Source organism: Suncus etruscus, chromosome 18 (genome assembly GCF_024139225.1).
Source record: "Suncus etruscus isolate mSunEtr1 chromosome 18, mSunEtr1.pri.cur, whole genome shotgun sequence".
NCBI lineage: Eukaryota > Metazoa > Chordata > Mammalia > Eulipotyphla > Soricidae > Suncus > Suncus etruscus.
The window spans coordinates 27113877-27131336 of record NC_064865.1 but is presented as its reverse complement, the minus strand read 5'-3'; the positions used below and the strand labels follow the sequence as shown (position 1 = coordinate 27131336).

General features: G+C 50.2%; 1 protein-coding gene across 3 annotated transcripts; it reads right to left on the bottom strand.

Annotated features, from left to right (window-relative positions):
- Positions 1-10009: 10009 nt before the first annotated feature.
- Positions 10010-16772, bottom strand: CDKN1A (cyclin dependent kinase inhibitor 1A). 3 transcript variants are annotated; one of them, XM_049765442.1, is made up of 3 exons: positions 16758-16772; positions 11792-12231; positions 10010-10252 (listed from the first exon to the last, which is right to left on the bottom strand). In XM_049765442.1, exons 2-3 carry the CDS (start codon positions 12219-12221, stop codon positions 10203-10205), a joined length of 480 nt encoding a protein of 159 aa, XP_049621399.1. In that variant the 5' UTR covers positions 12222-12231; positions 16758-16772; the 3' UTR covers positions 10010-10202. The 3 variants fall into 3 exon arrangements, with proteins under 3 accessions (XP_049621399.1, XP_049621401.1, XP_049621400.1); XM_049765444.1 differs by having other exon boundaries at positions 11792-12226; XM_049765443.1 differs by lacking the exon at positions 16758-16772 and adding an exon at positions 16158-16174.
- Between the last annotated feature and the right edge of the window lie 688 nt (positions 16773-17460).

Genomic DNA, 17460 nt, shown 5'->3' with positions numbered 1-17460 from the left:
TGTTGCTCCATGGTGGGGAGGAAGGGGCAGTGACCTGCCTCCCAGCAGGCTGCAGGGCCACACCCTAAAGTGCCACAGCAGCACCAGGACACCCAGGACTCAGGGCGCTGTGACGTGGGGTGTCGTTGCCTGATTTTTGTGAGCTACCCCAGAAGCCCTGAAGGAAGAGAATGAACAGCATCAGTCAGGACAGGCAGGGGGAGATGGGAGACCCCTAACCTAGAGGCCTCAGCGCTGTGGCTGGGAGCAGGCTAAGGTCCAAGGTTCTGTGGGAAAGGTAGGGGAACTGCAAGAGGGGCTGTATGCACAGGGGAGTGCTAAAGCCTAGAAAGGAGATGCTTGGAGCGCGTATCAGACATGCACACCTGGTGGGGATAGGGGTCTCACAGATGAAGCTCTATACCCCACACCTCCAGGTCTGAAACCTGGGAGCTGGGGGAGAGACTGCTACTTCCTCTCGCGAATTCTGCACCAGTTACTTCTAGCATATTTGTTCTGCTGTGGTTAAGCCATTTATCAATTTTTCCAAAAATTTTGGCAGGACAGCTTTATATCCAATGGTCCTGAGGGCTGCTCCTGGCTCTGTGCTCAGGGTCACTCCAGGTCTTGTCTAAGGAGTCTAGGTGATGCCAGGGTCAGCTGCAAGTTAAATGTTACATTTGTAAAGACTGTGTAAAAATGTGGGGCTGGGGGGCCGGAGAGATAGCATGGAGGTAAGGCGTTTGCCTTTCATGCAGAAGGTCATCGGTTCGAATCCCGGCGTCCCATATGGTCCCCCGTGCCTGCCAGGAGCAATTTCTGAGCATGGAGCCAGGAGTAACCCGAGCACTGCCGGGTGTGACCAAAAAAAAAAAAATGTGGGGCTGGAGAGATAGCATGGAGGTAAGGCGTTTGCCTTGCATGTCAAAGGACCGTGGTTTGAATCCCGGCATCCCATATGGTCCCCCGAGCCTGCCAGGAGTGAATTCTGAGCATTGAGCCAGGAGTAACTCCTGAGTGCTGCCGCGTGTGACCAAAAAAAAAAACAAAACAAAACAAAACAAAAAAAAAAGAAGACTGTGTAAAAATGTAACTATATAATATGCACCCAGCTGACATCTTTTGGTTGCAGTTAGAGAATGAGGTCAACTAATAGTGTTGAGTACACAAAAAAGGAAACCTAAATTTCCTAATAAGATTGCTAAATCTTCCCCCCCCTTCCTTTATTTATTTATTTATTTATGTATTTATTTATTTATTGTAATTGCTAAATCTTTTACGTGGGTTTATTTATGATCAGCCTAAGGCAAGTGCCTTAAGCCCTGTCCCATGTCTCCTGTTCCACAGTAACCTCTAAATGGTTTCTCTTACCTCTGGGAACACCACTACCACTACTACTACTACTACTACTTCTCTCTCTCTCTCTCTCTCTCTCTCTCTCTCTCTCTCTCTCTCTCTCTCTCCTCATCTTTCATCATTTGTGAAAGGAAGGTCTTTAGGCCTATACCTCACCTTCATTTCTCTCTCCTCTTCCTTCCTTCCTTCCTTCCTTCCTTCCTTCCTTCCTTCCTTCCTTCCTTCCTTCCTTCCTTCCTTCCTTCCTTCCTTCCTTTCTTTCTTTCCTTTCTTTCGTTTTTGGGTCTCATCCGGCAGCGCTCAGGGGTTACTCCTGGCTCTACGCTCAGAAATCACTCCTGGCAGGCTTAGGGGACCACATAGGATGACGGGATTCAAACCACCGTCCTTCTGCATGCAAGGCAAACACCTATCCTGCCCCTCTCTTCTCTTTCTTTCTCTCTCTTCTCTCATCCTTCATCATTTGTGAGAGGAAGGTCTTTAGGCCTATGTTTACCTCACCTTCATTACTCTCTTTCTCTCTCCTCTCACTCTTATCCTTCATCATTTGTGAAAGGAAGGTCTTTGGGACTCTCCTGGGGAAGACAGCAAGTGTGTGGGGTCTCCTACACAAGCCCCCTTTAACTTGTCTAACTCTGAGCCTACCAACTCTGCCCTACTTCTCTTCAAGGCATCACTCCTCACCGACTAGACACCTCACTGCATTTAAGCACAAAGAAACAACCAACTCTGAAGTAAGTTAAGGATCAGCCGTAGGGGCCTTGGGAGGATGCTGGGTCCTGAGTCAGGAGAGGCATCCATCAAAGATGCCTCCTCTTCTTTCTAGGGCCAGAGAAAGACTCAGGTGAGTCTTTCATGTGACCAACTCCAATTTAATCCCCAACATCACATATCGTCCCCTGAGGACCACCAGGAGTGATCCTGAGTGATCCCTGAGCATAGAAGCAGAAGTAATCCCAGAGCACTTCCAGGTGTGGATCAAACCTCTCCCCACCCTAAAAACAACATCAGCAAATTTGTACTCCTCCCCTCCCCCGCACAGTCACACACTCCCCCAAGATCACTTCCCTTATATATTTATTTCTCTATTCCTACCATACAGACTCCCCTTTAAAATATTGTTTTATTTTATATTTTATGGGTTTGGGGCCACAATTGGCAGTGCTCAGGGATTATTCCTGTCTCTGTACTCAGGGGTCACTCCTGGCAGGCTTGGGGAAACATATAGGGTGCCAGGGATCCAACTTGGGCCAGTCACATTTAAGGCAAATGCCCTACTATTGCTCTGGCCCTACTTCCCATTTTTATTAATTGAGGAAAGTTGGTTTACAGTATACTTTGGGATTTTTTCTTCCATTTAATCAAAGTCTGATAGATAAATATAAACACACATTTTTTTCAGATTATTCTTCCTATGGTATACACATGCCAGGAATTGTGTCTGAAAGAAATCTGCCACTAGCAATGACAGACTTTTGCTTTTCTCACTCAAGCAAATGAAAACACATGAATTTAGAGTCTTTTTTTGGTTTTTTTTTGTTTTTGGTTTTTTTTGTTTTTCAGGCCACACCCGTTTGATGCTCAGGGGTTACTCCTGGCTAAGCGCTCAGAAATTGCCCCTGGCTTGGGGGGACCATATGGGACGCCGGGGGTTTGAACCGCGATCTTTCCTTGGCTAGCAATTGCAAGGCAGACACCTTACCTCTAGCGCCACCTCGCCGGCCCCGAATTTAGAATCTTATCAGTACACTGAAATGCAATTCAGATTTCTTAATCTTGTGATAAATTGTTCAGACCAAGATGGTAAGTATAGAGAAACCCTGAGTTAACATATGTTAATGCAAAAGCAGAAGCAACTTGGTATTGATAGCAGGAGAACCTCTGAGGCCACGTGATAAATTAATTATCGAACAGATTTGTCAGAGCTGAGGGTTCAGTGTACATCCACTCTGTGGCTGTTTCCTAATCCCTGACATGGTTAGCAGTTGGCCAAACCCTCATAGAAGTTCTCTAATTGGGGCCGGAGCAGTGGTGGGAAACGGTAAGGCATCTGCTTTGCCGGTGCTAGCCTAGAATAGACCACAGTTCAATTCCCCCGGCGTCCCATATGGTCTCCCAAGCCAGGAGCAATTTCACTGTGAATAGCCAGGAGTGACCCCTAAGCGTCAATGGGTTTGCCCCCCCCCCAAAAAAAAAAGAAGTTCTCTAATCAATGGAAGAAGAGCCATGCAGACCAAATTAAAAAAAAAAAAAATTAATGGTCTTTCCTTCCTGGGAGCCGAGCCGGGAGGTCCTGACAGCATGGCGTTTGGCAGCCCTCCACCATGCCAAAGACCTCTGTAACCAGGCCTAGGAAGGGGTGCGGGACATGGGTCACCCCAGCACCTCTCTACCTCCTTCCTCCGGTACTCCAGGGCAAGGCAGCAAGGTGGGTCCCTTGGAGAAGTTCCTAGGTGGGAATAGCAGCACAATAGGTTCTGGCATTAGGACTTACCAGGGTATTTTTCTTATTAAACCTGTTCAATGTGAAACCGCGCAGGGGCTCGGAACTTTATGAGAAATATATGGATATTATTGTTTTTCCTCTGCTTGTCATTATCTGAACGCTGTGCAGGTGCTGGTTTTATTCCTTTACTCCCTCACTCCCAGCTCTTGTTACCCCACATTTAACCATTTTTCTGTACTAAGTATTTTTGTTTTGGCCAAGGTGGATTACATATCTTTCACAGTAATTTTTTTGGTGGAGTTTGAAGCTTCAGCAGGCAATGCGTCACGGCAAGGTTCCATGCTGTAGGCTTTTTGGCCAAGATAAGGTGAAGATGCAGCCTCGGCTGCCCCCCACAGCCTTTTCTCTCCTTCCTCCCCGTTTCCAGGGTTATTCATGGACAACTGATCAGGGACCCAGCAAGTGGGTTCCGGTGAGGTGCAATTTAAAAGAGACCCCAGGCTTCCTTGTTCCTGCAAGGGGCAGGGAAGGGACTGCTGAACTTTCAACTTCCAGCAATTAGGAAGCGAACGCCTCTCGGGGAGTCAGAAGCTTTAGCAGGCAACAAGGGGAGGACATGGCTCCATGCTCGTTTCGCTTGTCCAAATCACAGACCAAAGTGGTGTCTCAGAAACAACCCCCTCCCTCTTGACTATTTTTAAAACATAAAAGGGTCAGATGTATCTCCTTTGTATATCTCAGATGTATTCCCTTTACATCTATAACTCTTTTTGAATATCCTTATATAGTGACAATTTTGCCTACTGGATTTGTTATTTGATTGTTTGATTTTCTCCCCTTCGAGATCTGTTTTATAAGCAATACTGGTAGAAGAGTATCGCTGTGTAAATTTCATGTATGTACCAAGTTACGGGGAATGTTGGACTTTATTCGTCAGCCCCCAGATGCACCATCAATATCTTGTGGCATTGCTTCTCTTTTGCATAGGCACATTAAAATGGGAAAATAATAATATGCAAACAAGTTCTTATGTAATAGAGATGGGAACACAAATTTGGTAATGTAATTAGGCCTTTTACCCTGAACATTGGCATAATGATTTGGCTCAGGCCTCAGAAGAATGGGCATCGCCCACACACACCTAAACAATGGATACCATCTATGGAAACAACCACAATTGTCTATAACATTACCAGGATCCAAGCCTCTACCAGGGAACACCTACCACTGCTTTGGCATTGACTTACTCCAAAGAGTGCTCCCAACACCCAGACGACTCAGCAACAGTCTGCATGCAGGGCAGATCGCTCCGCATTGAATGGTATGCTGAAACTAGAGGATGCTCCACATCAGCCTGACATCGATGAAAGAAATGCACAGAATTCAAAGTCTTTAAATATAAGAATCTGATACCAACAATAGCTAAAGTGTGAAAAAGTTTCACCGGGAACTTGAGAATGACTGGAGTTGGATGGACTGGTATGCCTGGAACCCAGAATCGGTCTTATGCCAATAAACTTCTGTGGTGAGGCCTTTTTGTAATCAGGTCAAGGATTTTTTTCCATTTTTCCCATTTTTCTGGACCTATGCAAACAACGTGATTGCCACTATCACACCTTTATTATATTTTTTTTACTCTTATCCTTTAAAGAAAAAAAATACAACTTACTGAACTTAAAAACAAATAACTGTAGTAGAATGCCTGTCTCGAATACAGGCAGAGGATGGGAAGGGGGAGGGGGTAATGTTACACTGGTGAAGGGGGGGTGTTCTGGTTATGACTGTAACCCAACTATGATCATGCTACTTAAATAAAAAATATATTAAAAAAATTAATGGTCGAGGTAACAAATCACAAGCAATGCCACAATTATAGAAGTTGCCCTCAAAAGAGTTAAAGGGTGTAAATTTCTTCCCTTCAAACCCCCAATCCGCTCACCCAACATGGCTCCTGTCAAAACCAAATAAAGGGAGGGACCGGAGCAATGGCACAGTGGTAGGGCATTTGCCTTGCATGTTGCTGACCCACGATTGACCGCGGTTCATCCCCTGGCATCCCATATGATACCCCAAGCCAGGAGTGATTTCTGAGCTCATAGCCAGGAGTAACCCTTGAGCATCACCGGATATGGCCCAAAAATCAAAAACAAAAACAAATGAAGGGCACTGATGGTTACCCATGTAGTACAATTATCACCTGTATGTAGTACCCAAACAGCAGTCATTTGGAAATATCTACAGCACCTATAAGAGCATGGCCTCCAGGGGGCTGACTGAAAGGGCAGAATGGAGTATGTACTTTGCTTGCTGAAGCCCAGATTCAGTCTTGCCCCACACACCACTTGGTGCTCCAACACTGCCAGAAGCACTCCTGAACACTGCAATGAGTGGTTTTCAAACTCTACTAGTAGTGGCCAAAAAAACACACTTTCCCATAAAAAAGAAACCAATCTGCCAAAGCATTTTTCCCAATTCATATTAGGAAAGAGGACTAGAATCCTGACCTTTTTTTAGTTTATTTGTTTTGTTTTGGGGCCAAACCCAGTGACACCCAGGGGTTACTCCTGGCTATATGCTCAGAAATCGCTCCTGGATCAGGGGACCATATGGAACGCCGGGGATCGAACCCAGGTCTGTCCTGGGTCAGCTGCGTGCAAGGCAAACACCCTACCACTGTGCTATTGCTCTGGCCCCGAGTTTGTTGGGTTTTAAATAGTTAAATGAACCAGGGCATGCTGGGATAGTCCCTGTAAAGAATAGGCTGAGTTGTTTTTCCACAGACATCCTACCCATTAAAGAGAGGTATAGCACTGGGAAACAATTTGGATTTTGTTAACAAGAGTGCACCTATCAGATCTTTCAGGAAGCTGTCAGATTTGAAAGAAATCTGAAGCAAGACAGAGATCAAGGATAGCTCAAAGCTGTGGGCCAAGCCCTTAGTCCAACTCAGTATTTCCTATGGTACTAGAATTCTCTATAGACAAGCAGTCAGTGCCAAGTTTTTCAACAGTCCCATGGATTCTGGAGCTAAAACTTGCCCTGTATAGCAGAGAATGTTTGACATCTGAAGAGTAGTTGTTAGGGAGAACAGAGATTAAGACACTGCTTTGCATGTGACTGGCCTAATTTGATCCCCAGCTGCACATATAGTGCTTTGGGACCCTCTAGGAGAGATCTCTGAGTATGAGACAATCCCTGCAAACTACTGGGTATGCAGCAATGCTGCTCCTTCAACCCAAGTTATTAGATTGTAGATTTAGAAACAAATAAAAGATTATGTTAAAAGACTCGAAGTCTTGGGATAGTCATTTAGTAAAACTAAATGCGCAGTAAGAGTATTTTATTCCTATTAATGCTGTCCACTGGGTAGACACCACTATTACTTGTAGTCTTGTTAGACAATGCTGTAATAGGTGCTGAGAGATAGAACAGTAGATAGGACATTTACCTTACACTCTACTGACCTGGGTTCAATACCTGGAACCCCCTTGGGTCCCCAAGCTTATCAGGAGTGATTCCTATGTGCAGAGCAAGTAGTCCCTGAGCATCGCCAAGTAGCCCCCCCTCCCCAAAGAATAATACTGCTACAAACTTATATTTTGGTAGAAATAGGTACTTGTTTCTCTTAAGAACAAACCTAGAAAGAGAACTCTTAAACGACGGGCATGAAGGAAGTCAGTTATCTAGAATCAGTGAACTATTTCACACTTGGTCTAAGTCTGAGAGTCTCTCTACATGCTAGCCAGCACTTAGTCTTGTCAGTCTTAGTCATTCAGGTAGACGTAGACAGATTTACTGTGGTTTTAATTTGCATTTCCCTGATGAGTAAGAACGTCAAACAGTAAAGACCACACAACAAACTAAAACATCGAGTACTGTTTTTATATAAATTAAAGAGTCCTCAAGTTGGTGTGGGGATGGTGAGGCCTTTCTCAGCTAGCTGGGCCTGGCTCCTGCTGCCCTTGAAATCTGAGGGTCTGAAAGCTGTAGGGCAATAGGGGAGAAACTCACAAAGCAATCAGATGAAGTTATACAAGTCAGCCAGCTTTCTTTCACGGTTCTAATCTAACATATCCATTTCCTCACATGGCTCCTATGCTAGCCTTGTCCAAGCAGCCACTTCTCTGCTCCTTCTCTGGCTCTCTCTGCCTCTGTCTCCCTTTCAGCTGCTTTCTTGCTGACTGACTGACTCCCTTTGCTGATGTTACTGCTGCTGCTTCTTTGATAATGCTCAACTTCAGACTCTAAATCTGATGCTGAATCTGTTGAATCTCGCTGTTGATTCTCACATATCCACAATTGAGAGTCGTGATCTTTGCAAAACAGTAATGACTTACTGCCTTTTGTTTTGTTGTTTATTCTGGGTTTTGCCTCCTGGTTAAAAAAATTTGCTTAATTTTCTGGGTTCTTTTGTAGTTGTTGTTTGGTTTTATTTTAAATGTTTAAATTTTATATTAAATTTAAATTTTAAATTTATAATATAATCACCTCCCCAATCATGATAAGGTATGGGCCAGAGTTTAAGGCATTTGCTTTGCATACAGTTGACCTCAATTCAGTCCCTGTCACATGAGCACTCTAGGAGTGATCTCTGAGCACAGAACCAGATAAGTTCTGAGCATGCTCAGAACAGCCTCAAAATTTAAAAAAAAATTTTTTAGTAAATGACAAAGATAATGATCACACCAGTATTATAAGTAAAGTCACAAGGATATATTTATTGAGCACCTGCTGTATACCCAGCACTGTGGGAGGAGCATTCATGACAAGGTCCCTGCCTTCAGAGGCTTACAGTCTAGGAAGAGATGGGAGAACAGGGACATGCGGGGAGCCAGGGGAAAAAGTCCTGGTCAAGACGGAGGGTATAGGAACCAGCCAGAAAGCACTTTGGTGCCTCCCGGCGCTCCATGATCCGCCTTAGGGAGGAATTCAGCCTTCCCAGGCCCAGACTCGCCCACTCAGTGCACGATCCTCTGCTCCTCCTCACTATCAACACACCTGATTCCTTGTTCAGCTGCTATTCAAAGTGCAATGAAACTGGGGGAGGGGAGAGGATGAGGAAAGTCCTCGGATGAGGTCCAGGGGCTGTATCACACTTGCTTTTCTAGAAAATTCTGCTTCCACCCCTTCTAATTCTTAATACACAGAAATCTTCAGTCCAGGGGATCTAACACCCAACATCGCTACCCCAAGAGCTAATAGGAGGTGGCCATGGCTTGAGCTGACTGAGAACTGGGGATCCCTTGCCCTTCCCCTTTCTATTCTATTGAGTTGGAAAGATGGGCATCCCCCACAGCTGCCCCTCCAGGGCCCTGAGGGGCCTGGAGGGGTGGCCTTTCGGAGAGGGGCAGGAGCAGAGGGAGAGCATCTGGGGCTCCTAGAAAAGTTAGGGTTTGGGAGGCTGGGGCAATAATAGCACAGTGGGTCAGGCGTTTGCTTCAGACACGACCAACCCAGGTTCAATCAATCCCAGATATCCCATATGGTCCCCCAAGACTGTCAGGAGCGATTTCTGAGCACAGAGCCAGGAGTAGCTCCTGAGTGCTGCAGTTGTGGCCCCAAAACAAACAAACAAACAAAAAGTCAGGGCTGTGGGGGGCAGGATATAAAGAGAGACAGGGTATTTTCTAGGGCACCCCCCACCCTCCCCACGCCTCTGAGGACAGACTGAGGTGCTGAGGGCCACGAGGGTGCCAGGCCCAGCCCTTCTATTCAGGCTGCACCCACATCCCAGTCTTGAAGGAAACTAGGGGACTTCGGGGTTTGGAAGATACCTCCAATGCGGGGGGGGGGGGGGGCCTCTTCAAAGTGCTATTTCTCAAATTATTGCAGATTCCTATGGAGAATTCAGGGAAGGGGCGGAGCTTATGGAGCCAGGGGCTCCCCAGAGAAAGAACATCATCCAGGGGTGAGGGGCCAGAAAGTCCCCTTCTCACCTTATCAAGGGAGGAACAGCAGAACAAGAGGAGGTTTTAAATAATATTTTCATAATAAAAATATCTAGCACTTCAATAACAAGTGTTGTTCAGCTGTCTAACAGGTTTGTTTGTTTGTTTTAAATATTCTTCTTTTTTTGTTTGTTTTTCTGAGCCACACCTGGCGGTGCTCAGGGGTTGCCTCCTGGCAGGCACGGGGGACCATATGGGACCAGAACCAACCACCTTTTGGTCTGGATCGGCTGCTTTTCAAGGCAAATGCCGCTGTGCCTATCTCTCCGGGCCCTGTTTAAAATAATACTAATGAGAGAGGTGGGGCATGGGGGCAGCAAGCTGGGTATGTACTGAAGAAGAGTTTAAATTTAAACACAATAATAATTAAGACGCACAGACTGAAGGGCTACGGAAGAAGTTTGCAGAAGGATCCCGCATGGGTTGTGGAGGGGTCCCCTTGTTTCCAGGAGTGTGGGACCTCCGGGGGCAGATTAGGGCTTCCTCTTGGAGAAAATCCGCCGTCGTTTGGAGTGGTAGAAATCTGAGGAGGAAGGAAAAGTGGTCGTCAGTCAGGCCAGGAGAAAGTGTTCAGAGGAAACAATTCACCCCAGGGAAAAACTGTGGGGAAGGCCAGGAAAGCTGGCACACTCCACTCTGGCTCTCAGGGGCTTTGCAGAGCACCCCCAGCACCTCACAGGGGTGACTGACGGCAGGACCAACATCTAACCATCTGCCTGTGAGTGGAGCTAGCCCATCCAAAATCAGTCTCCCTACGTGGTCATTCAGCAGAAGCATCGGTGGCCCGAACAAACATGTTTTCTGGGACAGCTCTACTCATCATTAGATCAGCATTTGAGAGTTTATGAGATAATCTGCGCTATGCAGAAATCACCAAAGTCTGAGTCTCACTGTGATCATTACTGCTGCTAGTTCAGACCCTGCTGCAAATTTGTGAGGTGGGGTGGAGGTATAGATCATGTCTTCCCTGAGCTGTTTACTCTCCTAGAAAATGAGGGAAACACCAGATGGGGCTAAAAGGTTTCAAAGAAATGCTCTCTGGGAAGCTTTTGGGCTAGCACAGTGATTTTTCAACCAGCAACCTAGAGCCTGGCAGAGGAAATATTCAAGTATGAGCATTTTTATTCATTCATTCATTCATTCATTCATTCATTCTTAGTTCATGACACATTCATGATCTATCAAGCACCTAATCTGTGACAAACACCATTGTGAGTGCCTCAAAATCAGGGAAGGGGATGGAAAGTGTGTGTGTGTGTGTGTGTGTGTGTGGTGTGGTGTGTGTGTGTGTGTGTGTTTACTGGGAAAAGGGAATCAAGTTAAAATAGGATATCCAGAAAATTGTCATTAGTTTTCTCTTCACTGCAAGTTCACTGAGGGAACTTAGGAAAAAAGCCACTTCTCTCAGACTGTTTACTTGCCTATATGAGTGGCTAGAAACAGGCTGGAGAGATAATTCCGTGGGTAATGCACTTGCCTCACACATGGCCAACCTGGGTTCATGGTAACCTATGCCAACCATGAGTGAATTCTGAGCCCAGAGCCAGGAGTAAGGCCTAGTACTGTTGGGTATGGCTCCAAAACCAATATAAATAAAAGAGTGGCCAGAAAACGTTCAGAGCACAAATGAAAACCCTCCTAAGGGAGCCTGAGAGATAGCACAATGGTGGGGCATTTGTCTTGCGTACAGTGACCTTGGAGAGACCCGGTTCAATTCCTGGCATCCCATATAATCCCCCAGCCTGCCGGAGGCGATTTCTGACTGCAAAGCCAGGAGTAACCCCTGAGCTGTGCTGGGTGTGGCCCAAAAACCAATCAATCAATCAATCAATAAAGTTTAAAAAAAAGAAAAAAGAAAAATAAATAAATAAATAAAATAAACCCCTCCTAGAAACTTAGAAATTTAGCAAAAGGTCTGGCTATGGATCCCAGTTAGCTGCTCTAGGCTGGGAATTTGCTGTGTGAACTCAGAAAGTCACTTTCCCTCTCTGCAGGAATGCTCAACCAGGCCAGACAGATCAGCCCTTGAATGACGAAATCTGCTCCCTCTTCCTGTCCTCACCTGTCATGCTGGTCTGCCGCCGCTTCCGGCCCTGAGAGGTGCCAGGCCCACCTGGGGACGCCTCAGGCCGCTCAGGGGAGGGAGACCGGATGGTGCAGGACAGCGACAGGTCCACATGGTCCTCCTGTGCTGGCCCCTGCAGCAGCGCTGACGAAGTGCCGGCCCGTTTGCTGCCTCCCAGGTCTTCCTGGTGACCCAGGTGGATCTTGGGCAGGCCGAGGCCCCGCACGCGCTCCCAGATGTAGCTGCCCTCCAGCGGCGTCTCAGTCACAAAGTCGAAGTTCCACCGCTCCCGGGCTTCCTGCACGCAGCTGGCCATGAGGGCATCGCAGTCTCGGCGCAGCTGCTCACTGTCCACGGGGCCGAAGAGGCGGCGACAGGCCTTACTGCTCCGTGGGATGGGCCTGGGGTCCCCAGCCTGCTCCGACATGGCTCCTGTGCTGAAAGACAAGGCAGACCGGTCATTGGAAAACAGGCTCTCCTCCCCGCCTCTGCTTTCAGAAACCCCACAGCAACCCCCGCTTATCCACCACCTCCTTCCCACCAGCTGCCTCGAGGCCCTTCCAGACACTGGGAGTCATTCCCAAAGTCACTGGGGCAGCAGTTGCTGAAAGACCAGCTGGTGCCCACAAAGGCAAGTGTACTACATCAGGGGTCAGGGGGCCCGTTGCCATCAGGCAACAGCAGTCAGAGCAATTTGTTTGCCCTCCTGAGGTGACCCCCAAGCACAGCACGTGTGAATTGCAAATCCAGCACTTTCCCAGCCCCAGTCCCTTGCCAGCCCAACGCTCAAATGGGCCAGGGGTCGGATGAGAGTTCCCCGGGCTTAGCTATACAGGACACCCAGGTGCCATCCCAGCACCTCATGATCCCCTGAGCATCAGGCTATGCAGGACTCCTGAGCACTGACCTGAAAAAGAACCTGAGCAATGCCAAGTATGAGTACCCCTTCCATCCAAAATTAAGTCAGACTAAGGGAGTGGACCCACTGACTTCAGGGCACCCTGAAATCTCTCTATACCCTGCCCTAAAGCTATGGAGCCAACCCTGCTCTTGCACATCAAAGGAAGCAAACTCCAGGTCAAGGGTACCTGGGACCTCAAAACCACTGCTGCTTAGCACCCAAGCTTTAAGCAATTACTAATATCTTGGGGTTGGGGTGATAGCTTAAAGGACAAGAGCTCATCACCACCATGATGGGCTCCAAACACTGCTGGTGGGAAAGAAGGGAAGGAGGGAGGGAGGGAGGGAGGGAGGGAGGGAGGAAGGCTGGGTTCTCCCTGGATCTTGGTCTCTTCACCTGTAATGGGGTTGTGTGACAGTTCAAAGGGCATGGCTGTGGACATGGACTCAGGTGACTAGTCAGAGGTGCCCTGGGCCAGTCAGAAAGAACAGATGAGAAGCTGGATCTGGTGCTTCAGAGGCAGCCAGTCTGGTCAGAAGCCCCAAGCTCTACCACATAACCCTGAACCAGCCCCTCTTTTCTGGGGCACATTTTCCCAGAAGGTGAAGGCAAGAGGAGCAACTGTCTCCAAGGGCAGCTGGGAGGATTAGCTGAGCGCCTGTAGCCTGGCCAACTGTGGGCTTTCAGAAGTGTCAGCAAGCCTCTGCTTTGGGGGTTGACTGAGCCTCCTCCCTCACCCCACCTTCTGCAGATGGCAGCTGACAGGTGCTGGGGGTGGGGGGACTTTCCCAAAGATGTCATCAAGTAGGCAAGGAAGGGCAGGGCAGGGAGATGAATTCTCCCAGGCTGCACCACATCCTGCCAGGCACATCAAGTGAGCAAAGTCTAGACAACTTGCAAGTTCCTGCCCCTGCATCCAAGGATATGTTTTTTTGCAGGCAAACAAAATGAAAGGTGTCAGGTCTGCCTGATTCCTCACCCCCCACTTCGGAGAGAGAAAAGTGAGGGACAACAACCCTGCCCTGCTCAGGCCTAATTTCGGGGCCAAAGCAACAAGATCTTGGCAGGGACTGAATTTCCTTGGGGATAAGTTGTGATGGGCAGCTGAAGGTGACCTCTCTGCAGGGGAGCCTTCTGGGTCTGAGGCCCTCCTGGAATACCACCAGATGCAGAGTCCACCACACCAGTCTTCTTAGTAAGGGAAGAGATTCTAGGTGGCCTCAGACTGAAATTCAAGATCAAGAGTTCAAAGAAATACAAAGTTTGTCCCTAGGCCAAACCACTGTAAAGGTCCTAGGTCACGGCCATATAGAAAAGCTACAGTGCAGCAGGCAGAGACCTCCAATAACCTTTGTCCAAGCTCTTCAGGCCAAAAATTGGAAGTTCTTTATATATTTTATTTGTCTGGGGATAGTCTAAGAAGCTTAAAAATATGGATTTTCCTAGAAAATGACTATGTTAGCTTAAAAAGGCGGGGGGGGGGGGGAGGCTCAGAGAAGTTAAGTAACCTGTCCAAGGTCACAACAGCTCACAGTGGCACAAAGAGGACCAGCAACCAGACTTGTTTGTCTGCAGCTTCAGGGGTCCTATGCCCTGCTGTGGATTATTATTTACTCCTGCTCTAATGTTGAGGTTTCATAACCAGAAAGATGCATCTAGGGAGCTTTCTTAAAATGTAGACTGACACCGTCTCCAGACCAACTTAATGCAAACTGGCAAGGATTTAAACAAGTATTTAGTATGGGGCCAGAATGATGGCACAGCAAGGAAGGCACTTGACTCAAAAACTGGTAATTGGAGGAGTTAATTGATCCTGAATCCCATGTGGACCCCAGACAAGCTCCCAATCCTCCAAGGGTGATTCCCGAGTGCAGAGCCAGGAATAAAACTTCAGCACCACTGGGTGTGGTCCCAAAACAAACAAAACTCAACTATTTAGCAATTCCCCAGATGAGTGTTCAAGGTGCCATCCAAAAGGATGGAATGACTGAAAGGGCCCACTGAAACAGGAGGAGCGAAAATGGCCCCAAAATTCAAGCAGAAACCCTCTCCCCTTCCCTTAAGATGCTTCCCCATCAAAATTTTACAAGCTCCATGAACCCTAACTGGCATCTCAGAGAAACCCCAGAAACACAAACCCTTGTTTTCATAAGTAACCAAGCACAGCTTCCTTTGTTGGCCTTCCTACGATAAGCTTCATCTTAATTCCCGGGCCAACAAGAAATTCTGGGCAAACACCGTGCCAGCAACGACGTCCCGGGAAAGGCGCGAATCCGGCGGGCCGAGCGAGGGATTCCCGGGGGATGAGCGCGGGTCGGGCGCAGCGGCGGGAGAAGGCGCATTCCGCGGGAAGGTGTGTCTGCTTCCCGCGCGCAGCCGGGAGGGGGCGCTGGTCCCCAGGAAATCACGCGCCGGGTGGGTGGGAGGCGCGCGGGGCAGGGCCCTGGACCCGGGCCCGCAGTTGTGATGACTCAGTTTCCTGCAAAGCGGCTCCCGCCCGCCAAAAACTCCGCTTCCACTCCGGCCGCGCGCGTCACTCTCGGGAGGGTGGGGAATCGCGGAAAGGGGGGGCCGGGAACCGCGAACACGTCACGCTGAGCCAGCCCGGCTTCCGAAAGCCCCGCCACTGTTGGGAAACAGCACGCACACACACACACTCACACAGACACACACACAAGCACACACGTGCACGCACACACACAAGGGCGCACACAGACGCGCGCCGCGCGCGCGCACACGCACAGAGGCGCTGAGATCTGGGCGCCTCCACCTTATCTCCACGCCCAAAAAAGTACGAGATGAGTCAGATCTCTGGAAAATAAAAATAGAAGGAGTAAGGAAAACAAAACCGCTGCAAAGTCCTCCCCGAAACGCGACGTGGAGGGAGGGAAGGAGAGGAGAGAAGAGCGGAGGGAGGTGCCCGGGCCCCAGTGCCCAGCCCCGTTCGCAGGCTCTTCCCCAAAAGAGGGCGTGTAGGTGCCCCTCGATCGAGGGCGCCGGACCCACCGGGCGGGCGGGCGGGCGGACCCCGGGTGACCCAGCCAGGCTGGCACGCCCCACGGACGGCCCGCGACTCGCCCTCCTGCGCCACCCACCCAGCGCCAGTTCCCCAGGCCCCTTAGGGCAGCTGACAGGCCCCGACCGAGCAGCATCGCGACCCTGGAGACCCCACCTCACGGTGGCAAAGGCCGCCACGCCACGCGGTGTGGGTCCGTCTCCCGAAGACGGGGCCCAGGAGTGGCAGGCTGGCTCCGGGTCCCCAGGGCGCGGCGTGGGGCGGGACCGGACGCCGGTTCCAGGACCTCCCGGTGTCCCGGCGTCTCCGGGACACTCTGTTCCAGCCAAATAGGTCACTGTGCTGATCGGGGAGGGCGAGGCAAGGGACTTCGGGCGCTGTCAGTGTCCTCCAGCCCGGGTGGGGCTCTGCCCGTTTCCCGGGGTCTCCTTATCGCCGTGACTCACCCGCCCCAACACGTCCGGGGGGCGGCGATCCGCGCGCGCTGACCTCGGCCCCCAGCCTCGTAGCGGACCGAGTGGCACCGGGGACCCGGACGGCAGGCCGGAGTCGGGGCTGGGGCGGAGGGACACCGCGAGGCGCCCAGGGACGCCGCCGGGAGTGGATCCGAGGTGAACCTGCTGCGCCCGGCGCTCCCGCCCCTCTCCAGACCCCCCAACGAAACAGGGTTTCGTGCCAAGCCCGTCCCCGGGCCCGCACTCATCTCGCCACCGCGCAGAGACGCACCGGCCCGGAATGGGCGGCCCTCATCCAGCTGAGGTTCGGGGGGACGCAGTGATCGGCCCAGTAAGTACCCCGCTCGGTCCGGAGTCCCCTCGAGCCTCCCCGCAGCTCTCACGCCTCCAGACCCGCTTGCGCCTAGATCCCGAGTGAGCGACACGGAATACGCTCGCACGCCCCAGCACTCACTCACCTGTGAACTTGGCGTGTATACACACACACACACACACACACACACGCACACGCACACGCACACGCACACACGTACGCACACACCAACACGAGCCACCGGCCGCCGCTGCTCCTGCCTGTCGGGGCTCCCTTACCTCCTCCTAAGGCTCCCCTCCGGTCTCCGAGAAGCGCGCTCAAGCTTCGGGCCCCGCGATCCGCCGACCCAAGCAGCTGCTCGCACCTCGCCTGGCACCGCCCAACGCAGGCCCTTATATAACTCGTGGGCGTTGCTCCCCAGCTCCGCCCACCGCACGGCGCCGGGGACCGCGGGGACCGAGGCACCGCTCCCGCCGACGTTTTCTGCCCTCGGAATTCCGTCTGCCTCCTTCCTAAAAAGCTCGGTGCCAACCTCTGGAGCTGCGGGCCCGGCGCTGCCCTCCTCCCCACACCCCACACTTCAGTCCACCATTCCCCACGGAATGAGACACGAATCTGGAGGGGGGGGAGTGTGGGTGTAGGTGTGTGTGTGTGTGTGTGTGAGACAGACAGACAGACAGACATTAATTTGTTTTTGCTTTGGGCCACACCCAGAGATGCTCAGCACTCAGGAATTATTCCTGGTGGTGCTGGAGGATCATATAGGATGCTGGAGATCGAACCCGGTCAGCTGCGTGCAAGGCAAGCAAGCTCCCCACCTGCTGTACTACCACTCCGGCCCCAAATCTCTGATTTTTAAAGATGAGGGCTACCTCCAAAGTTGAGTGGGTAACATTGTCAGAATGACACCCCAGTTTCTTCTGAGCAAGGATTGACCCAATGCATCTGAAAAAGGTTTCAAATGCAAATCCGGGGCCAGAG